A 25,135-nucleotide genomic window follows, 5' to 3' on the forward strand; every position below is an offset into this window, starting at 1 on the left:
TGATTCTTAACCCTTGATGTGATCCAATCCAATTTTAATAATGATTGAATCTTTGATGGTATGGTAGATTTATTTTGCTACTAGACATGCAACTACTATTTTGTATTGCTAACAAAATCAGTTGTATTCCCACCAATCTTCAAACCCTAGCTGTCTGTGCCAAGGCACATCAAGAGGAGATTGCAAATTATGGCTTTTGAAGATAGACTACAAAGATAGTTTCTTTTGGGGAAGCTTTTGGTTCCAGTGTCAGTGTTATCTAAACATCAACAGGTGTATTTTTCTTAATTCTTTATTAACTTTGTGATGAGAGACTTTATGATAATTGAAGGTTAAGTATTCATGTTGAATAACTTTGTCAATTTGTTTATATGGGGTTTCTTTGTCAAGTTGTAATAATAAGGGTTTCATTATCAATATTTGCTTCTTATGGGTTTGTGCTTACTTAGTTTTGTAAAACCCCTGTTGGGTTGTGTGAAAGGAAAATGATATTCTCTTTGAATTAACCCGTGTTGGGCCAATCATGTTTTGCGGTTCCCTGTGACAGGTGTTTATCCTTGTAGGTCTACAAGCAAGTTTGTGCCTATGTTATCCCGAGTTACCATCCTTATATCATCCATGTTGCATTCGAGCTCATGTCATTAAATGTTGTGACAAATGCAATTTTATTATGTGTCAATCATCTGTTAAAATAACTGCATGACAGGTTGCTTTCAGTTAATTGGTTATGATGATGCTCTTTCCTACATAGTATAAGTTAGAATGTATTGTTGTAAATAGCATATGTAGGAACAAGTCAATGGTCTCCTTCTGTGATTAGCATTGAGATCTCTTCAGGCTGAGGTAAGCATTTTACTCGTTAATTTCTTCTACTTCCGCCAAAGCTGAATATAATGTTCAACAAAAGTATGAAGATTCTGTTCTACTTGATATTTATCAATCATATGTATGTATATAAGGATCCTTTCAGGCATGGTTATTCAGATGGGAACTAGGTTGTATCTCAGCCTCTCAGGGTTAAAGATGAAGGTTTTCTGACAATTCACCTTGCAGAAGGTGAAAGTAAGAGAAAAGCAAGTAGCATCTTCAGTTTTATATGATTTCTGGTTCCTTTATTGATTCTTATTTGATTAAGGATTAAGAGGGAGTCCTATCCTCAATAAAGACTTAGTATTAAAGAATTGACAATCATTTGTTAAGTCTAGGGTTTTGTAAAGTTCTAACTTCCTTTCTTAAAGTATTTTGGTTTTTGATGTGATGATTTAACTCTATTCTCATCATTGGAATATAAGGAATAATTAGCACAAGGATCTAAATTTATTGTCTTCTAGGATTAGAAATATGTCAAGGATCTAACCAAATTATGCCAAGTCAAGTATACTTTTGATATTTAGAATAATGGATTGTAAACCTTTATGAAAACTAACATAAAGATTGAGGATGTCTGTAGCAAAGTCTGATTTTGCAGATCCATATGAAGACAAGCAGCTGATTGGTGGATGCCTCAGCTAATTCATGATCAAGGTTGAAGCATGTTGTTGCTGCCAAGCATATCTTGTTGCATTTTGAAAATCTCATATGATTGTGAGCAGAAGACGGTAATCACCTCAGAAGGCTAACTCAAATTCTAAGTGTCTCAAATAAGGGAAGTCACTTCAATCTCTTGTTGTAACTTGGATACCCTATGATCTCTTAGGACTACAGCAAACAGTCCTTAGTCACACTGAGTACTGCTGAAGCTGAATCCATTGGAGCATGAACTGTATCAAGGAAATTGTGTGGTTTTTCAAATTCTTGTTGAATGGTTTCTTATAATTATTTATTTTCAGAGTCGTATAGAGATACCTGAAAATTTAGTGTCTTACGGCAGGATAATCTTGTGTTGCAAATGTTCTCACCAAGTCTTTTGAAGCTTGAGTACTTCAGAAAATAGACTTGGAGCTGTGGAGAACACCGCCTTGATTGAGAAGGAGTCTCAACCTCAGTGATGCATTGTGTTTCATCAACCACCCTCTGCAGGTAATGTAAGGTGGTAGTGTAATCTTCTCAGGGAGAAGAGTAATTCTTACCATCCTCTGCGGGCAATGTAAGATGGTAGAAAAGATGGAATTTCATCCTATGCTTGTGTGCTGGATGGAAAGTGTACTAGATAGAAGATTATGTTTATTCATTCTTTGCTTGTGTGCAAAATGGAGGACTATGGTTTATGTAACTTCATTCTATGCCTGTGAGCAAGATGAAAGATTATATTTTTCTGATGTTACATTCTTCTCTGGGAGAAGATTGAGGTAAAGGTAATGCACTCTTCTCTGGGAGAAGATTAAGGAGAATACTCGTGTGCAAATAAAGTTGGTGTTGCAATCTTCTTTGAGAGAAGATTGAAATGGAAGCTCTTCATCATTCTTAGCAGGCAATGAATGGTGTATATGCGTGATAGATATCATGGAAGAGTGCATGATGTGCATATATATACTTGTGTTTGTATTCATAAAGTTTTGGATTCATCCTCTACAGGCAAGGCAAGATGAATATTATAAAAAGGATCCATGATGAGTTACCATTATGTGATTTGGTTACTTATTACTTATGGTTACTGGCTACTTGTTGTGATCCTCTCTAAGGAGTGTTGGCTGAGTTCAGATTACAAATTGCACAATGAATGTATTAGGAAAAGTACTTCAGGTATCTGCTTCAACTTGAGCTCTGCAGTGATCTCTTGGGCATGTAGAAAGCAATCTTCCATAGCATTAAGCACTACAAAAGCTGAGTACATTGCAGCATCCGTTGCATCCAGAGAAGCAAGTATGGCTTCGCAAACTCCTTGTTGGGTTATTTGGTCAAGCTAGTGGTCCTACCACCATTCATTGTGATAATCAAAGTTGTATAAAGATGTCAGTAAATCCTGTGTTCCACGATCGGTCCAAACATGTGGAAACGCACTATCACTTCATTCGGGATATGGTGCAAAGAGGCGCCATTCAGCTAAAGTATATTAGCACAGATGAACAGATTGCGGATATCCTTACCAAACCCTTATCCAGGGTGAAGTTCGAATACTTCAGAGACAGACTTGGTATTGTGGAAAACGGAACCCTGATTGAGAGGGAGCTCCAATCTCAGTGACTCTATCTACAGCACTTTGATCGTTCTTTGCTTGTGTGCAAGAATGAATTGTGTCCAATCTATGCTTGTGTGCTAGATAGAAAATTGTAATTATGTAAAGACCCACTTGTGTATTACACTTTCTATGCTTGTGTGCTAGAACCATCCTATGCTTGTGTGCTAGGTGGAAGATGTAAATCTATGCTTGTGTGCTAGATCCATTCTATACTTGTGTGCTAGATGGAACTCTAAAGGTTTAGATTATGTATTCTCTTCTTCCCTAGTTAAGAGGGAGCGTTATTTGTAACTAGGTAAAATGGGTTCGGATTGCCTTAAGGCAACATTTGAACCCATATAGGACTGGGTCCTATCCTAAAGGGTTAACGTGCCCCCAAGTTGAGCCCAGCCCTATACCTTCACACCACCCTAAATACTCCACGCCACAATAAATAAATTGGCGCCAAAAGAAGGAAGGCCGACTTGGACTTAATAAAGGTTAAGGTCTCATATAAATAAAGTCAACTTGCAAACACAATTCAGTGATCCATGAAATCAATGAATTAGCTCTGCAAACAAGAGGTGTGAAATCACTAAAGAAGGTTGTGTGAATTTATCCAAAGATTGTGCAAACTTGTTCAAGGATTGGGCGAACTTATTCAAGAGGATATAGGGCATTTTTGGTGCAGTCTTGAAGCATGCAAAAAGGGCAAATCTGATATATAAAGATCAGATTCAGAAAAGCAAGCTAAGTATTGTATTTGTGCAATAAGAGTGAATACATAATCTGACCTATGGGTCTTTAATGCTGGGTTTTTCCTCCTTGGAGGTTTTCCCAGGGTATTTGTGTTTGTCTCTTGGTTCCTTGTTTCATTCTTGAATTTACTTGATTATAGTTTACTAAATTACAAATCTGATTAATAAACTAGGGCATGATCAAATGTTACAAATCTGATTAATAAACTAGGGCATGATTAAATGTTACAAATCTGATTACTGATCTAGGGCACGAATTTAACACTCCTTGGCCCTCTCCATGGCCTCATACAAATATCCCATGAGGGATTTATCCCCATCCACTAGTCTCAAAACTTTTTACTAGAGGCTTTGAAAATTCTACAACTTGTTTAGACGCATCTTAAAAACTAGAAGAATACATGTACTCTACCACTACTATGCCATCTACTTGATTTGTGAAGCTAGATTCCATCCACTCGTTTGAAACAAACATTCATTTCAAATTCATTTTTTGTTGACAAAGAGTTTGTAGTGCGAGGAAGTGTGTTGAAATCTTGTCACACCTAGTCGAACTAGCTCCTCGCCCTATGTGAAAAAACATATCATACACAAAATCCTCATGTGATTATAGATAGATTTGGTAACTGTGTGTGCCTTCTACGATACCTCCTTAACCCATTCATATTTTCCAATATCCTCTAGGGGTAGATCAAGGCAATGTGTTGCACATGGGGTAAAAAACAATGAGGAGTATTCGCCCGTCAAGAACCTCCTCGCAACACCACAAGCAACAACATTTTTTGTAATAAACTGAACCATATTTTCCAGCCCTACATCCTTGACCACCAAGTCATACATCTTCAACAATGCAGCTACAAATTTGATTGTATTTGATGCATCCACAAATTTCAAAAATATCGTGCCCATATCACAAGAGACAAGGAAGTTGACGAGGGTTCGGTTCCTTCTATCTGTCCATTCATCTGACATAATGGTGCAACCACTATTAAACCACTCTAATTGATACCCTTCAACATTTTTGGTATCCTATACTGCATCACTAAGCATACTAACCCTCAATGTCTCGTAAGATGGGGTTTGAAATCCAAGACTTGTAATAGCATCCACCATACCTTGCCAAAATGGGGACCTGACAACATGAAATGGCAAGGTAGAGGAGTACCCAAAATTCAAAATCACTTTCTTTTCTTGTTCATGGACATTTTTCATCCATACTATACTCTCCAAAGTGTTCTATGATCCTAGTGCAGTACAAGGTGTGAAGAAAGAATTAATGTTTCCTCCATCTACATTTGCACCTTGTGTTTTACAAGTTGTTGACCCAAATTCCTTGAAAAACCCTTGTGCACCATCTTCCTCATCCAAGTGATTTCTCCTAAACTCAGTAGAATTAGAACCTTTTTCAACCCCAATTCTTGCTTTTTTTTTGCCTTGCCCTCAAAAATCACATCAAGAGCTTGTTTTGCCTAATATGTGACATTTGCAAGGCATTTTATACAAATGGTGGTGTTATTTCTCGCTTCTTTCGCCAAATGTCATTTGAAGCAATAAATTCCACCACTGATATCACTCTTAACACCAATTGCATTTAACCTTTGTGCTACTAGCAATTGGTGTGCAATGTGTCTATGCAAAGTCTTTCTGACATGGCATTGTGATCAAGAATCAAATCTGCAAAAGCATTTTAATTCACTTTCATGGTTGGAGCTACCTCATTCAAATGATTTAACATGGGAAACTAAAAGTGTAAATGTAATTAAATTCTAGTTTAAAATATAGGAGAAATTCAGCAACTTAGAAATGTTTAAATTTGGATCTATGATGGTTAAATTACCTCACAAATTCATTTCACAATAAATTTTGAATTTATAACATATAAGTCCAATATTGCTTGAAGCACAATACAAACTATGAGTCAAGTAAACCTCAACTTGCCTTGATCCACAGTTCAAAATTGTTAAAAAAAGATGGCCACATTGTGGATGTAAACTATACTTTTGACTATGGATGTAATGTGTGCTTCTAAAGAGGAAATGACTTTCAATGATGTAATAATTTTATAATAAACAATAATCTTGATCAACAGCAATGCCCATGTCACATTGGCTATGGACATCTCTCAATGTGAAATTGATAACAAAATTACTAGATCCCAGGATATATGATCTAATTTTAGGGTGTAAATTATGACAAAAGGTTAATATATGCATTGTATTCCTGTAAAATATGACTAACTATGATATGTAATGGAGATGCAGCAACATATCCAAAATATTTTTATGCAGCAATGACTATGATATGATTCTGTTTTAAATATTTATATTTTCATAACAAATTATTAAATTAAAATAACATTCTAAATTACAATATATAATTTATAAAAATATGAACTAATATAACAAATTAAGTTATAATATACAATTTAAAATTAAAACATCACAGATCCATTATTATAAAATCAAATTTTAAATATTTATAATTATAACTTTTAATATACACATTCATTTAAAAATAAGTAAAAATCTAAAAAACTAACATTAAATAAAAAATTTAAAAATAAATTCCTCAATAGAATTCGATTAAATCCTTTAATACAGACTAAAATTCACAAACATGCAATATTATAATCTAACTCGTGTGTAAAAATATAAATTAAATATTAATAACTAATATAAGACAAAATCTTTTAAAAATAAATTTCTAAAAAAAACTATGTTTAAATTTTAATCATTTAATATGGACTGAAATAAAAAAACCAAATAAAAAAAGCTCCCCATTAATGGGGTTCAAAAGGATAATCTTCCCACAAATCTGAGAAAGGGAGTTTAGTGGGTTGCCCCAGATAGTGGATGGATAAAGATCAACTTTGATGGAGCTTCTAAAGGAAATATGGGGCCAAGCGGGGTTGGATGTGTTGCTTGATATCAATCCAGGAAAATCCTCGAAGAGAAATCAATATAAATTGAAGAGACAACCAACATTATTGCAAAATTCAGGTTACCATTAGCAGGGTTGCAAATGGGGATTGAATTGAAAACAAGACATATTCACCTAGAAGGTGACTCACTAATCATAGTCAATGCCATTAGGCAAAACTACACACCTAATTGAAAACTCTCTCACTGGCTTAGGCCAATTAAGGAGGCAATTGCAAGTTTTGGAGAATTCCGAATATTGCATGTCTACGGGGAAGGTAATGATGTGGCAGATAGACTAGCCTGTAATGTCCCATTTTAGGAAGAATGCAATATAACCACAAAATGTAATGTTTTGATACCACTTGTAATGTCCCTTATTGAACAATATATGAATTATTGGATTAATGTCTGATTCTTACAATAAACTTATGTATTTGGAAATAAGAATGGAATCATATAATAAATGATAATGATCAAGCCACTAACTATCTCTGATTTATACAATTATGATTATGCTTGAGTGAATTGATATCAATTTGCACTAAGTGCACAATCACTTGTTGTTTCAAATTAAACAGTATAAATATGCAATGGACTAGAAGTCAATATTGCTAATAGCAATATGAATGGTTGTATCTAATTTGGAATATATAGTATGCACAATTGGTTACTGTTGTTTCAGATCTGGAAATGATATTATGTAAGGTATATAGTGTTGTGTCTGATCATGATGTGAATAATCCTTGGCTTCATGCACACGATATTGGGCCTTCAGCCTGCTCACTTCAAGCTCTTCCAAACTGGAATAAGAAATAATATAAAAACACAATCGATGATAGAAATGACTGTTTCGATTGGTCTTATATATCCCCAAAACTGAAAGGGTAGCATCCTTTGGTAACAATGAGACCCTTCCCTTCATTATGGCACTTCTTCATGATTACATTAATAGCAAATGCCAACTGTTGTATACATATCACACCTTTTCATTATCATGCTTGTATACAGATCGCACCTTTTCATTATCATGCTAATCGCTTAAGCCTTCTTACTAAATTGATATTAGTAATGCTCTTCTTATTGAGTAATATCGATTAGGTTGATAGCAATCTCCTTAATTAATATTTGGTCAATCATAAGATAGTCACTAACTCCCGATGGATATGCGTGGTTGTGTCAGAAACTTCTTACATATAAATCCTTCCATTGTTAAGAAGGTCCGTGTTGGAGTATTCCAAGTTGTTGTTCATTTAGGGAGATCACGTAGTCTGCATAGCCATCAATATGTGCTCCTCATCCATTAATCGTTTCTATATTCAAATCGTTGTGTCTTCATATAGCACCCGATAGTTGCTGATTATATTTGACCAAACCCTTGCCTTGGCAAATAGCTATCGTGCCATCTCAATATCTAGTCGCTGTCCATATTGTAAGAAATGTCAATAACTCCATGCTCCAATGATGATGTCCAGGATATTCCATTCATAATTCTGTCTCAACTTTGTGAATCGCAATGCAGTACTCAGGATATGATACTTGCGATAGACTTGTTGAGCGTATGTAGCCTCCACGTGGATTACCTTTGTTGAGGTAGTCTTCATTAAGTTGCTTTTGTTCTTCAACTAATAATCACTAATTTCATGAAGTGATGGTGAATCTTCCGTATATTGAGCTCTGATTAACCATGCTGACTTTCGTATGTTTGTTCCTTTTTAATAATAAGTTTAAATCTTTAATTTAAACTTACTTAATCCTTTATCTTTTACGTTCTGGATTGGGGACATTACATAGCCAAATTGGTAGCAGATGTGAGAGAAGGAATTGACACCTTGGCAATGGTAACGCAAGATTAATGTGAGATAATGACAATTATATATGCATTCAAATCTGCGAAAGGCATGGAGCATACTTCCCATGGAGAATAATCATGTGAACGCAATATAGGAATTTGAGCACGATCTTATATGGGGATGGATAAGAGACAGCAAGGGGACAAACGTCACAAAATTGATGCTTTGAAAGGAAGAGAAGGAGATCACCATCAAATCGAGGCATTGATAACATCATTAGGAAGCATGAGGAGGGTATGACTATGTATATGGGATTGACGATGTGAAGACACTCGTTAATCGGAAAAGGAGGAGAGAAAATATAGAAATGAATGATAGGATGCTATGTCACGATCTAACTTGGAGACAAAGTGGCAAATATTAATACCAATATCATGGGCCATAAACAGAAGTGTGCGAAAAATTAAAAAGAACCATTGAAAATCAAAAGATAGATTTGGAGTTCAGTCGATTCGTCATTAATTGGATGCGCCTTGCTAACTATGATGATGTCAGATGGTGGGCAAGTAGATAAAGGCTTAGGTTGTAAGGCATGACTCATTTTGGTATGCCACTTTGAGCTGCTAACATAATAGACGATGGACACGCCACTTCTGTTTGAATCCACCAAGAGGCAAATGTCGTTTATGGATGAAGTCGCTGACAAGCGGATGGCAGCCATTCTATCAGTGGAGCACCCCTTGGTTTCTCATGCTATCAAGATTGTGTTGGGACCGGAATTTCTCATAGCTTATCACTGGTACCGGGTCAACACCGACATAACATAAATGTTTTTAGCAATGGTGTTGTATATGGGTGTGCCAAAGGCCAGAGCTAATAAGCTATGTCAGATGGTCTTCAAACACACATTCCTAGGGGAGATTGACGCAGCCTTGGACAATGTAGACAATAGCTTGGTTGTTCCTCTATTGTATAATTACTACATGTCAAGCGGCCAAGGTGGTGAAGTCAGGAAGTTCCCTATTGTGCAAACCCTAGAACTGGAAATGCTTGAAGGATGATGGAATGATATTGAGCGAAGCATTGTATTTCTGCAGCGCTTGGCTAGGATATTGGAGACCCCGAGTGAAGGATGGGTGAAGTATATGCGAGAAGAAAGTTTGTTGGAGGAGGATGAAGAAGAGCCTGGCGATCTAGACCTGGGATAATCTACGCAAGGTGAGAAATGGATAGAGAATGATGGACATGACATAAAAGAAATGGTGAAGAGCTCTGCCCATGATGCATCCCTTGCTTCCTATAAAGCAAGTCATTCATTCATTGTAATAGTACCTTCAATATTGAATCTTCAATTCTTTTGTGCAATAATACGAAATTCTCAGGTTGTTATAGAGTATACAATCTTTGTTTGATCTCATTTGTGTGATAGGTATTTTTCTTGCAAATGATTCTTGGCTCTTGTGGTTGATTCTCAACTTCAAATTGGTATCAAAGCATTTCTGTCAAGTTCTTGTCCGCATGGTTGAGGTGAATTTTTTTGTGTATGTCGGGCTCAAACGGAGGTCGCCATTGCATCTGCAGCATCGAAAAACCCCAAGATCAACTGTTGTTTCATCAAAGTCGGAGCATATTTGAAATTTCGGGTCAAATTGGCTTAAGGCACAAAAATCAAGGCAAAATATGGGCGTAGCTGAAAAATATGGACACTTTGGCACAAAATAGAGGTTACCATCATGCTCAGAAGGCCCAAAAACCCCTAAATCACCTATCAATTTGTCAAAATCAAAGGTCGGAAAATTTTTTGGTGAAAAATTTTAGTGGCCATGTTTCACGAGGCACAAATTTCCATGCAGATCCATACCACTGCTTCAGTAAAAAATCAGTGCTTAAAATTTCCATTGAAATTTTTTCTCAATTTTTAAAATTGCATGTGGGTGCATTATTTTAAAAGGTATTCAAAAAGAAAGTTTTTTTTAAAAAAGAGAGCTTTCAAAAAGTCAAAGGGGGAGTACGTACCTCAATCTGCAGCTGTGTACTCCCTTTGTCTGCAGACATCATCAGCAGCCCCCTAAATTTGGTGGACCCACTAAAAATAGTGCCTACCTAAAATTAGCAAACCTTCACTATTTTTAGCCCTTTAAGCCTTAAGCAACAGTTGGCATTTTACCCATAACTTCGTTATATGAAGTCAAAATCAGGCAACCGAGACATCATTGGAAAGATGGTTCTGTCACCAATCGTAATCTGGTGGTGGTTTTGTTAGATTTTGCACCTATTTTTTGTATCAGGCCTCCAAAGTCAACCTTCAGTTTCACACTTCCAAGGTCATATCTTGCACATCCGAATTCCATTTTTTGACTTCCATACATCGTCGGAAAGCTCTCAGAGTCCCCTATTCAAATCACAAGTCCTTTTTTACATAATTTTTATCAAGTACTCAAAGATCTTAATCTTGTCCCTTTTGGGCTACATGTAAATCGGGTCTCTATTTTTATTGAGGGTTTTTATTTTTGTATCAGTTTTGGAGATTATCTTGAGGAGTGAATCATGTATAAAGGTTGTAGGTGTAAATATTGTGGGAGCAATCAGCATGGACGTGAAATGTGTCCTAATTTCTCACATAACGCTTTTCAACTCTTGCTTGAGTGTGCACTAAAATCTCAAGTTGCTCCTCCACCAACAAAGAAGTTCTAGTACCTTCATTGATTGAGACCCATATTCCTATTAAGCAAGGTAATTCATCTAGTTGTCTTCCTGATTGGGATTCCTATTTGATAGACATTGCTTCATTGTTTGTGGAGTCTCATATTTCAGATTTGGAGGATACATTTGAGGGTTTATCTCTCTTATTTGATGACAGTCATAGCACAATTGTTGTCACATCATGTATTTCAGATTTGGAGGATACATTTGAGGGTTTATCTCTCTTATTTGATGACAGTCATAGAACAATTGTTGTCACATCATGATTGTCTTTGGAGCTTGTTCAAAATCAATTTTTGTTGGTTCCTTGTTTGTCACCTTCTATTGTGATTAGGCATGTACCTGATTGGTTTGTGGCATCTTCATCATCCAAGGACTTGGTGACACATGAGCAGTTTTCAGAGACATCATCACATTCAGTTTGGATTTGGATTCCTACATCTTCCAATTTATGGGAGTGGCTTCTCCTATCTCCAATGGATTAGTTTCTTTCAAAGGGGAGACATGTTGTTTGTAGGCAGTGAATCATATTCTATCTTCAGGCATTCATCATTGGCATAGGAGCTACTTCTACATTGAGGGGATTCTTATCCTCATTCTCTCTCTTATGGAGGGGATATTCATTGTACTTCTATAACCGACTTAGTACTTGGGAGGCCACTTGGAGTCCTTCATCTTAGTCACATGTAGCACCTTTTTCATTTCATTGCATCTCTCGTTTTTGGAGAGGGGTTTTTCCCCATGTGATTTTTCTCCTTTTCTATGTTTAGAGAGATCTCATTGGTGTGAGTTGCATTGTTTTGCATTGGTTTGTACATGAGTAACTAATCAGGCCTATGTTGCCAAGACTCATTCATGCATGCATTTTGCATTCATAAATAGCTCCTTAGCTTATCCCTAAGTTAGTCTTAAGAGGGGGTGTTGGAGTAATTTTAGGACAATTGTCTAATTATTTATTAATTGGGTCCTTTAATTGCTTTTTCACTTAAGCTAAACTTAGGTTCTTTATTTTATCTAGGTGTTATGCTTTTTTAGTCTAAGTTCACTTAGAGGCACTTGTAGCTATCTTTTTTAACTTGTAGTTGAGCTTAATTAGCTCCTACTTTGCATTGCTTTAGTTCTCTAATTTTAGGATTAGGGCATCTCTTGCTTCCTATAAAGTAAGTCATTCATTCATTGTAATAGTACCTTCAATATTGAATCTTCAATTCTTTTGTGCAATAATACAGAATTCTCTGGTTGTTATAGAGCATACAATCTTTGCTTGATCTCTTTTGTGTGATAGGTATTTATCTTGCAGATGATTTTTGGCTCTTGTGGTTGATCATCAACTTCTACAGTATATTGTAACCTTATAGTTTACAAAATAAATTATAATATATTGAGTTGTGCTTTGGAGTGTGGGGTTTTTCTGCCATAAGGGTTTTCCCCACATAAATTTGTGTTATGCTTTATTGCTGATTTGTTTATGTCTTAAGTTGTGCATCTTCTCACTATAGTTGTTTACAGGTTTTGTAAAAAAATTTAAAAATCTCCTCATTAGATTGGTGTAGGAAGTGTGTTTTGCATATCTTACTTCCTTTCACAAACAATTCTCAAAGATGTAGCTTATGTTGGTCCCTCGTTCACCCTGGTGGAGAACATAAACTACACACTACCCTCCTTGACAAAGAATATTTTTAGGTGAGTTTGGTGACAGAGGACATAAGGCAAACTTGGATTAGGATGGGCTGCTCTATTGTCGTGGATGGGCAAACAAATATTAGGCATGGGCCACTCATCAACATCATAGTCACATGTTCAATTGACTTTTATTTTCTTAGAGCTATTGATTATTATAAAAAGCACAAAGATGCAAATTTCTAGTTTCATATTTTGAGAGATGCCACAAAGAAGGTTGAGGCCTCAATGTTATACAAGTGGTCACCAATTCGGCACATGTGCAAATTAGTTGACACGATAATGGAGGGTGCTTACAAGCACATCTTTTAGACCCCATGTTATTTTATGCATTCAACAATGTATTGAAAGATAAAGGGAAGATAGATTGTGTGCAGCAAATGGTGGTAGAAGCTCGAGATATTCAAATATTTATTTGCAACCACTGCACCTCACTTGCTCTCTTTAGGACTTTTTCGAAGAAGGAATTCCTCAAAGCTAAGGAGATTAGGTATGTCAATTATTTCATTTTGTTAGTGAGGATGCTTGAGGTGCAATAGGCTCTACAATCAATGATAGTTAATTCAAAGTGGAATAGATGGCCAACTGCTAACACTGTTGAAGGAAAAAGTATCAAAGGATCAAACAAGAGATCCTTAATGATGAACTGATGATATCCATTGTGAGGTAAGAAATTGCAAATTTAATTATTAAATTTGTAATTCTACTTTTCTAACTTGTCTTTTTCAAAATTTTGGCTACAATGTGTTTGCTCTTTCATCTCACCTATTGTAAATGTCATTAGATATGCCAACATGGACTTTCGTAGTCTTGGAGAGATTTATAAGACATTTAAAAACATGCTTGGGCGGATGAAGCAAGTAATTTGTAATAGGGATCCTAATTTGAGATTATATGAACAACATATTAAGCCTATTGTGATACAACAATGGAACATTATGAACAACCTGCTTCATACAGTTGGCTTTGCTCTAAATCCGAAATGGTGTGCACCAAAAGCTGGTAGGTTGCCTTCTTGTGATGATGAAGAGCTGAAAGAAGGGGTAATGAAAGCCCTTAAAAAGATGTATTCAAGTAAAGAGTTAATTATACTTTGCACACAATAGCTTGCCCTTACTAATCTTCATGGTCCAACATTCAACAAACCAAAGGCGAAGATAGATAGAGCTACATTAATTCAAACTAATCCTTTTGGATGGTGTACATAGCACGACAAGAATACACCAGAGTTGGCGATGCTCGCTATTTGCCTCCTTTCACAAGTTGTTAACTCATTCACTCTATCAAAAGTAATAGGCTTACCTCTAGATGAGAAGAGAAGTTGGTGGTTGTACATAGTGCTTTGCGACTTCAAGATCATCAAACTTTAAGTTATAAACACACTGTAGCTTTATGATGGGATGTTGATCCCAAAGGCGCCACTCAGATTGGTAAGGAGACACAAGAGTGAATGGTTGGAGTCCCATTGGATGAGGCAATCCCTCATAGTAGCAATGGCTCAAAGTTAGACTCCAATTTTGATGTAGTATAGTAGATGCCGATGAGGAGCAGCCTCATACTTATCATCGCTATGTTTTTGTGACTGTTGTTGTGTCATTCAAACTTGTAGCCTTTGGGCATTTTGTCATATTTTTCACTTTTACATCATATGCACATTGACAATGAACTATGGAAGCAACTAAAGTATGAGTTTTGGCATTTATTAATTTATTTGACTTTCATGTGAACTCTCAATTCAACTCTAATGTTGTGTATTAAGGATTCTTATAATATATATGATGAATGCCTTATCCATTTTATCATATAAAATATTTGAAATTACTCTATATTTTTTTTAATTTCCCTATTTTTTATATAATCACCCCCTACCATCCCCATTGTCGAAACTTGGTGGAATATAGTGTATGCGGGAAAAGTGGGCGAATAAAACTAAATATGTGAAAATATGTTAAATACTAGTCCACACACACACACAGGACTTCTTGATGCAAGCTATGGAGTAACGTAGTGTTACTTAGCTTCCCAAGGAGGGTCCCATGGTTCTCTATCTCACAATGTCCCTCAAACCAACGTTTTTGCTCTCAGATTACTGAGCAAAATGGTTTGGGGATGGCAAATATGAGAACGAGAGATGCTTTTAATTGATTCTAGTATGAGATGGATGTTAAGCTATGTATGATGCTAAAAATGCAATAAACTAAATGATAAGATGACAAGGTTAGTATGAATACTATCCTAACATGATATATTTAGTCTATAATCGAGCTAAATGATAAAGAAGGTAATCTAAACATGCATATTAGTCTAATTTATGATCTAAAAGAGGCTAAATGATGAGCATAAAATGATATAAAAGCTTGAAACAATTTGAGCATAAGTGTGATGCTTCAAATTTGAAAGATGATTGTTAAAAATGGAGGAATGAGAGCTCTATTTATAGCACAAACAGGGCAATGGATGGTCAAGATTGAATGGTTTAATCAAGGGCCAAGTTTGAAAGTTGGGGATCCATGTGCACAATTTGCACCAATGACATGGTGACAAATGTCCACACAGGATTGGGTTGAAAGAAGAGGTTGGAGGCATTAAAGGCCTGAGAAGACCTCATGGTTATCTAAAGGCTAAGGGTCAAGTCTAAGTTAGGTTTACCCAATGAATTAGGATCTAATCCAAAGATAAACCTTTGTGCAAATGATTAAGAGATAATCATGGTCAAAGCATTAATGACCTGATGAGACCCTTGGGTTGGGTAGAGGTTGAGTCAAAACAAATGTTTTAACCATGTGGGAGGGTTTGAAATAACCATTAATGGTTATTGGAGACTTTGGGGATTAAGTGGTTGAAGGTTGGAAGCCTTCAATGGTTTTCAAAGACTTTGGGGGTTTTGGTGGTTGAAGGTTGAAAACCTTCAATGGTTATCAAAGACTTTAAGGTTTTTGAGAAGTGACTTCCCTTTGCTTAGGGATGTGACAAAATTTAGAGGAGGGTTAGGTTAATTAGAATCGATTAGAAGATTCTAGAAGGGATTAGGAAGGGGTTTGGGATTTTGCAAGTGGATGGGGGATAATAGGATTTAATTGAATTATTTGATTTTCATTCAATTTGGTTGTAATTAAATAAATTTGATTTATTCAATCTTGGGATAACTATTTAATTAAATTTGAATTCAATTAAAAGTGGATAGGGGAGATTTATTTGAATAAAATGATTTATTCATTAAATGGGTATAGTGAATTTAATTTAAATAAATTGAGTAACTTATTTAATTAAATAGAGGAATGTGGATAATTTAATTAAATTGGATTTAATTAAATAGAGAAATGAACATAAAATATTCATTTAGGAATATGGTCATTTTTATACGTCTACATATAGATTCTTCTTTCATATATCTATGTTTAGGGATACTTTTTGATTGGTCTAGCTTTGTTTTCATTTGTATTTCCTCAGTTTGCTGAGCTATAATTGTCTTAGATGTAGGCTGTATAAAATATTTGGTGGGGTTGGTATAGTTTGGAAAGGAAAATGATTTTGCTTTCAAGCTCAAGTATTGTAATCTTGTGAGCAGTAAAATGCTTGTTCTTAACTTTTATCCCAAAAAAATTAAATAAAGGCTCTTAGAGAAAATATACTAGAGCGCACACACTGTTGTTTATGCATCCTAATGGAAAGTTGACTTACAGAATTAACACAATGGCATCATTGCAAAAATTACTCCAAGCATTCTAAAGTGTTCATTTCTAGGACCTTCCCAGCCAATTTTGCAAAGCTATATTTTGTAAGTTGACCTTACAAAAGCTACATCCATCATAAGTAACAGCTCCTTATATAGCAATCAAAAGGGATGCTGATCTATTGTTATAAATCTCATGCTTTTCATGTCATCATAAAATATTATCACATTCAAATCATTGAGCCTTTGCAAGTGTATAGGTTCAGCAATATCAACATCATGAATAACTTTTGTTAACAGCATAAAATGGCTCAAGAATGAAGCTGGAAATGAATTAAAAACACGAAGTTAGGAGATTAGCTTATGATGACAATCAAGAAGAATAGTGATTTGACACTATTGCTCCAAAAGGTGGTGAAAGAACAACATTATTTTAATGTCCCTGAATGACCAAAACAGGTTAACAGATCTCAAATATATAATAAAAAATACTAATAATGAAAAAAGTGCCTAAGGTTCTAAAGCATCCTTGCAAATAAGAAAGCAGACACCAGGTGCTCACACAGACCCCAAGTGGAGGCATACCACAGGTGGAATCTGAATCCAAGACACCACAAGTGGAGCCTAGTAAAAACCCCATGAGAAAACCATGTCAACTGTAATGCCCACTCCTTAAATACATTTTTTTTTTCTGCAACAGTCTTTCCTTTCTACTGCGATTTCCTTAAAGGTGGAAAATAAAGGAAGCACTGAAGCATATCAATATTATAAAAGAACTGAAATTTAATAATGCTTAGTTTTAATGAAAAGTCAAAAGGCATGTAAATGAAGAGTCATGTCTATTAATGAAAAAGGCTATATAAGGAAGATAAATCAAGAGAAAGGGAACATCAATATGTGAAGAAATATTATGCAATCTTCCTTGTGAAGTGTTCAGCCGTTGAGACAAAAACCCTCAAAGATTAGAGATTTAAGGATGAAAACCCTTAATTTATCTTGCCAAGTTAGTGGATGAAAACCCCAACTTTAGACAGAAATTCAGGAACATTTCAAGACATTTACACAAGGAAGCTGCAGATTGGAAGAAAGATTATAACAGAATATAAGTTTAATATTTTCAAATTTGTATTAAAACTTTAAATCCAAGGTTTATGTTTGCAGTTAAATTAATAAATATAATTAATTATGCAAGTATTATTGTGAGTGTGGAATATCTATTTAAGACAAAAATAAGGAATTTTTAAAACGGGACATTACATCAACCCTGATAGTTCGTGTAATTCTGGGCATACTAAAAAAGAAAGCAGGTCCGGCTGCTTGTGCAGGCCCCAAATGGAAACGAGATAGGCCTTAGGTAGAGGCAGACCACAGGTGGGACCTATGCAGACCCAGGCAAAATCATAATACACTTATCAAATAAATCATATTTCAATCAAAGATAGAAACAAGACCACCCACTGATCAAACTGAACTCTAATAAATTTCCCCAACAAACCTAAGGCTGGCAAAACTGTAAAGAGTCTAAAGACGGATATCTAGACAGAACAAGATTGACTAGAGGTATAATCCACCTTAGGCAGATCTAGATGATTCCCAAATAGGTTGAAAGGCAGATGCACATTTTGACCAATGGAATTCAACTAAATCTGGGTGGAACCAAGAGGACTCCCTAGAAAACATTATTCTGAAACAAGGATAAGATATTTGGCATATAATCCTGCCCCCATCTCGACCAAAAGAAAATTTCTCGACATGATCAATTAGACTCAAGTGAAAACCACTTCTACTGGTCCCCGGTAAAATTTCCAAGCAATGCGATCAGATTATCTGAAAAAACACAGGCAAAGCTGTAGTGGAGCAAGAAGTCTCATGCAAAATTGGTACAAGCAGATGAAAAAGTGCACCATTTTTTTTTATCATGTTTGGATAGAATATTATCAATAAGGGGAATCGAGTCCCACAATGACATCATGCAAGAGACATGTAATAGATGTTTACTACTTGCAAGAATGTAAGAAACTATCTTCTAACTAAAAATTACTAATAGCAGTATAAACTAAAAGCATGCATGCAAGTTTTTTATTTTTTTCAATGCATAGCATTTAGATAGTTGCCTTTCATATTTTACTAGCTTAATACCAAGCTTGCTTGAGATTTAGAAACTGCAATAGGATGAGAAAATTTGCCATTGCTTGTGTTCCTTATAACTGTTCTTATTTTAGTAAGGATTTAAAGTCCATGGTGAATCCATACCCTATGGGACTCTTTGGAATACCTGTCACATCTAGAAACTAGATCTAAATTGGTTTTATATTGATATTTATGTGCACATTCAAGAATGGCCCGGAAAACCACTCAAATTTGTTTATTTTCTTCCTCCATCACACAGTTTCTTTTCTTATCTGGAAATGTATTTGCACTCAACTGACAATTGTAAAAAAACATTAAAAACTATTTTACCTTCTTCTCGCAGTAGCCAGATCCTCCTGTTGATAGCAGTCGTCGACTAGTGGATCCTATCAATGAAAATAATTTTCTAGAAGGGATTTCCGCATGTGAAGAAGGCTCTTCCGCAGTAGTTTCCTCTGACTCATGCAATTCACATGGTAACATGTGTTTGGCCAAGCTTTCTGGTATGCAAAGTCGGTTGATGGAACCTTGAAAGACGGTAAGAAACAGGGAAATAAACCCCAGAAGCATCAACTCTGCATCCATTCAAAACAGTATCTCTTACAGAATTGAATTAAATAATATTTTGCTTGCCAATAGAGAAAGCATGCAATTAGAATGGAAATACAGAAGCACTTTGTAAACTAACGATGAAGCTATTTTTCATAACAGAAGCAAGTTGGCCAATAAGTCCAAGACTATGCTGAATAGAAATAAAGCCACAGCCAGATCAGAAAACAGCCATAAGTTAATCAAGAAATAACTTTCATATCAGAATTTGGCTAGTTGTCTAGAAATTTTGTAAGTAGTTAAACTATATAAATCTCGCCTGTGTAATTTTTCATTTTCCAAATACTTAATACAATGGAATTAATTGAAGTGCATATACCTTCTTTTAGCTTCTCTAAAGCTTCATACAACGGTTTCTGGTCCTTCTTCTTTAACATCTGAAACAAAAATCCAGCACAATTTAATCCTTGTCTTGTCCTCAACGTGCAAAAAATCATTATCTTTACTGGAACTCACGTTATTCCTAATATCCAGAGACTTGCCTGCAATCATTTTCATGTGAAGTGCCTCCCATGTGAATTTATTAAAAATTGAAGTTTCCCATTATTCAACCAATCCTACTCTGTAATTATTCAGCTATTTGTGGGAATCGATTCAGAAGAGAGAAACAGAACCCCAACGTAATAGGTCATTCCCAAAGTATAATCCCCCTAAGCCAACTTACTCATGCAACAAAACCACACACACACACCCAGAATATGAAACAGAACCACAAAGTAATAGGTCATTCCCAGAGCATAATCCCCATAAGCCAACTTGTTCATGTAACATAACCAGAGAGAGAAATTATATTAATGTCCAATACTAATGTCTACAGCTGACCAGGAGTAGGTACAATGGGACTCAAGAGTATAGATGTTTACAGAAGTAATTTCTAGGAATTTAAACCCAGAAATATCCCACAAAGGGAAAAGAACAAAAGTAAAAAAATGTGAAACAAGAAGGAACCATCCACAAAAGTGATCAAGAAACTATTACATACAGCCAAGAAGAGAAAGAAAGAGAGAAAGGATAGTCAATGCGAAACAGAAACCAAGCGTAGGGATGTATCGCTGCATAAGTACCTTATAAATTAGCAAACAATACAACAATATAAAGATACATTACTAGCATGACATTCCCCAAGTATTAACCCCATAAGCCAACTTGCTCATCCAACATAACCCCAGAGACAGAGACAGAGAGAACCCTAACATAGGGATATGGCACTGCATAAGTACCATATAACAATAGAAAGATATACTACTAATAGGTTGTTCCCAAAGTATGATCCCCATAAGCCAACTCACTCATGCAACACACACACACAGAACACAAAAACGGCTGTAAATGTTAGTATCAAATAGAGGGAGGATGGTAACACATAACCTGGTGACTTACACCCCAAAGCCTACTTCCAGATTGAAAAAGCTATGAAACAGAGGGATATCCAGAAATGAATAGTCTGCCAGCTGAATTCACTTCTTCAACTCCCAGACTTTGCTGTGTATCTAATGGGCTGGATTGATGACATTGTCCCCACCCATGTCAATACAACAGGGAAATGTGGTCCATAATAGGATTATCTGCTAGGGTTCCCCAAGACATGTTAATGTCCAATAAACAGATGTAACAGTTTCTTAATCACTTTAACCAGAGAGAGAAATTGTATTAATGTCCACAGCCGACCAGAAGTATGTATAATGGAATATTTGCTAGTGTTCCCCAAGGCATGTGAATACATAGATTTGAAGTGTAAAAAAATGTAACTGTCCGCACAACAAATCATGCATTCAAACCGTTAGTATGACAATCATGAAGTATTCTAGAGGACATTTATCAGAAGCTATAAGTTTTCTTAGCATCCAAAGATGGTCTATAACTACTAACATCCGTAGCACCCTCTTTCTGATTTCAAATAAAATGAAGGTATCCATAATTCACCATAGCTTGCAAGGAACTTTCCAGTACTTAGCAGGTTGTCAAATCCAGCACCATAGATCAGTAATAAAAGCTCAAATTATCTTAGTTGTCTACTCCAAACCACAAGGAATTTTCCAGCGCTTACCAGATGGTAAAGTTCAGCTCAATAGATAACTAATAAAAGCTCAGGGAGAATCATCTTACTTGTCTATTCCAACCAAACCATAAGGTTAAAGATGAGGCATAACCAATAGTTTCCACTACACCAGCTGTATTAACTTGTTTAATTCACACAGGCATCCCAATGTGATTCCTCATAGGTTAAAAGTTCAACTGACTTAAAGAAAACTGGTTGGTTTGTACAACAGTTAGCACCCCAAAACTTGTTTCAATATGATTTCTAATGGACTCAATCATAGGCATTGTACACACCCACATCCTAGAACAAGGTTCATCAACTAATACTGTATCACATACCAGGCCCCTCCCTCCTAGACAAGTCCAAACAGATGGACTTGGAAACGTCTGTCTAGACAAGGAAAATGACTTGACCTATGCCAAAACATGAAATAAAACTTATGACTCCGTACAAAAAAATATTCTTTGATCATTTTACCCAAACAGGCCAACACACAACCAGGCTATCAGTTTTGGGCAAACACAGCATATCTCTTATCAACGTTTGAACAACTTTAAGTTGAATTCTTTTGGAATGAAAAACCATAATAGTTTATTAAGTTTCCTTTTTTTTTTTTATTTGCTGAGTCTGATCCTGCAGTTCAAATCAACTTGGACTATCAGTTTTGATAGTCATGGTGCTGAGTCCAATCCTGTAGTCCAAATATAAAAATTCTCTTTTGATCATTTCACCCAAACAGACCAACATAGAAGCAGGCTATCAGTTTTGGGCAAACAGCAGGTCTCTTATCATCATTTGAACAGCTTTGAAGTTAAATTCTTTTAGACTGAAAAAGGATATTAAATTATTAAATGTATAATTTCCTATATATTATATTTTTAGTTTTCTGAGTCATGGTGCTGAGTCTGATCCTGTAGATCAAATCAACTTGGACTATCGATCTCACCAAGTCTAAGTCTAGATGACATACTCCGAACATCATGGACTGAATCCTTGACATTGCACCCACTGATATCAAATTACAATAGAACAGGGCGATATCTTCCAAGTGAAGATTTGTCTCCTATTGTTCTCTAGATATACACAAAGTCTCTTCATCCACACCTCGTAACTGTAATCCTGATATTGTACTGACCTATAGCAATGCAACAAGCCAATGGTATCCTAGTCAAGGCTTGTCTACTGGCATTCTTTACACAAACAAAGTCCCTTTCTCCCAACCTCGTGGGCAAGATTCTTGTCTTTGATTTGTAATTCTGGAATCTTTTCCAAACACAATTTAGTGTCTTCATTAGAATCAGTTCTCCCCTGTAGCTGAGAAGTCAGCCACCTCATCATGCTGCCCATGAATCAACAATTCGAGGAAATGCATATCTTCTCTGCCCCATTAACACATAGAACATGTGACACTTGGTTCAGCATATCTCTCTGCTGAACACAGAACAACCGACACTTGGTCTTGAATCTGGGTCATCATTGCAATGAGTATCCTGCCTCACTGCTAGACCACGGTCCAATAAGCCTCACAAACTATAGTTGTGTTGCTATGCCCACCCATATCAACACAACAGGGCAATTGGATCCTAGAGAAGGTTCATCCCCTAGTGGTCTGTGGATACATAGAAAACCCTTTTCTCCCAATTGCATACAATTGAGACTGGATTCTTGACATTGTACCCACATATCAAAATAAAACATCCTCCTCCCACCCTCATACATGGATTCTTAACACTGTACCTACACATATCAATACAACAGGGCAATGGGCTCCTAATGGAAGTTCATTAAATAGTGTTATCTTGATACATAAAAAATTTAAATAACCTTTTTCGTAGATTATATTCATGACATTGTAGGCCCCTATACAAACACAAATGGGAGACGGATTGCTAGTGAAGACTCAAGTTATGGTGTTATTGCATATATACAAAGCCCTCTTCTCCCAAAATAACAGACAGGATTCTTCACATTGTACCCACGCATACAAATACAACTGAGAGACAGGCTCCTTGTTAAGCCTTACCTCTTAGTATTCTGTACATTAATGATAGCAGATTTCTGCAATCCATGTAAATATTGCTTTTATGTTTCTGGATATGATTGTGTATCGATTTTTTGATGATAAAAAGTCGATACACAATCAAATCCAGAAACATAAAAGCAATGTTCTGTACATGCTTACAAAACTCCTTCCCTCCAATCCCATTAAATGAATTCTTGATATTGCAGCCAAACATATCAATGGAACAGGGCAGTGGCATCTTAGTCAAGGCTTGCCTTCTTCTGTCCAGTTTCCCTACCCCTTCTCCTTACACAAACAAAACTTAAGCATCTACCCACCCGATCATTTATCCAATCATTAATGTCCTCGCCGAGGAGCAGAATATCATCGAATTATACAACGTAAGTGTGCAATCTATATCTCTCTGGATTCCTACATTTGAATTTTAGCTCATCTGCAACAACCCCTAAAAAAAATGAATAAACCAAGCAATGATCTTAATGAAGAATCATTGGCATGTGCCTGCGTACACACAAACATGGACTTCCGCAGTGTCTTAAGAAAATTTGACAGCCATCGTTCTGATCACCTATCCATATAATTAATGTGGTCACCATAGAAAAGCACATTCTAACAGCCACCCATCTAACCATCTTTCCATATAATTGATGTGGTTAACATGTAGCACCATATCCTAACAGCTACATCACATGAATATCTACTATAAATCTCTCTGTATGCCTAACACTAATAATCAGCTCATCTGCAACCAAATAATAATAATCCAAATAAAAAAATCCACTTACCTTTCCAAGCCTATGAATGCCTCTCTCAAGCAGCAGGGATACAATGACAAAAACGGAGCAAACCACAGCCACAGTCCATGTGGGTGTATATTCCAAAGTCGTCTCCTCCACTTCGTCAGAAGACCCCATTGTTCTCAACCTCAACCCAAAACCTCCACAACCCCCACTAGCAGAGAATTGTATATATAAATCTACAAACCCTGCTGAAAACACTACAATTTCAATATGTACGCATTAATGGAGATACATAGGCGTGAAATCGGCGAGGAAAGTGTGAAGCAAGTGTAGATGGAGATCCAAGACTTTCATATAGAATCAAGCACTTATAAACAAAGTTCCATACTTTGTCTGCAGCTATTGACTTCCTGTGTATAAATCAAAAAGCTCATGGATTCACACCTTTTTACAGGCTGTTGAAAGATGAGCTTCTAACAAAACCGGTGTTATAAGATTCTCACTTTATAGTCGGACAAATTTTTAAAGGAAATGTTCTTATGCTGGGTTTTCTGTTATCGGCTAGTTGGCCCTCATAAAATGGCACTACGCTATCTTTTTGGCCTCTCTCAGCGTTAAAATTCGTCTATACTGTTACTAAGGTTATTAATATCAGAGATCTAACGGGTAATAATCTCTCCAAGATTCTGTGAGGCTATCATCTACCATTGAATTTGTTTGGTTCAAAACAGACACGCCTGTGAAAATTGACGTGTGGGTCCTCCACCGACCGGAGATTTGCGCTGATAGAGGCCTCAAACTTCAACGTCTGGAAACTTTCAATTTATATCTTTTTCAAAGTGACAAGACATTCGGCGGAAATGTGGATTTTGAGTGAAATGAAAACGAAAACAAAACATATTGAATTTTTTTGTTGAATTTTGTTGGGGGTGTCGGGTGGCATTTGGCTGGAAGATATTTTGTGGTTTTA

The 25,135-nt window shown here is 36.0% G+C and overlaps 1 protein-coding gene across 4 annotated transcripts in view; it reads right to left on the reverse strand.

The window, feature by feature from the left end:
* LOC131050392 (MLO-like protein 1) overlaps positions 1–24,831 on the reverse strand; it is a 106,276-nt gene extending 81,445 nt beyond the window's left edge. For 3 of the 4 annotated variants that reach the window (XM_057984552.2, XM_057984553.2, XM_059221803.1), the window contains exons 1-3: positions 24,211–24,831; positions 19,681–19,738; positions 19,083–19,327 (exon numbers count right to left, since the gene is read on the reverse strand). In XM_057984552.2, the coding sequence (XP_057840535.1) occupies positions 19,083–19,327; positions 19,681–19,738; positions 24,211–24,339 (432 nt within the window). In that variant the 5' untranslated portion in view covers positions 24,340–24,831. The remainder of the gene's footprint in view (positions 1–19,082; positions 19,328–19,680; positions 19,739–24,210) is intronic. The other variant, XM_057984551.2, reaches the window with a different exon arrangement.
* Between the last annotated feature and the right edge of the window lie 304 nt (positions 24,832–25,135).

Source organism: Cryptomeria japonica, chromosome 1 (assembly GCF_030272615.1).
Source record: "Cryptomeria japonica chromosome 1, Sugi_1.0, whole genome shotgun sequence".
Classification (NCBI taxonomy): Eukaryota; Viridiplantae; Streptophyta; class Pinopsida; order Cupressales; family Cupressaceae; genus Cryptomeria; species Cryptomeria japonica.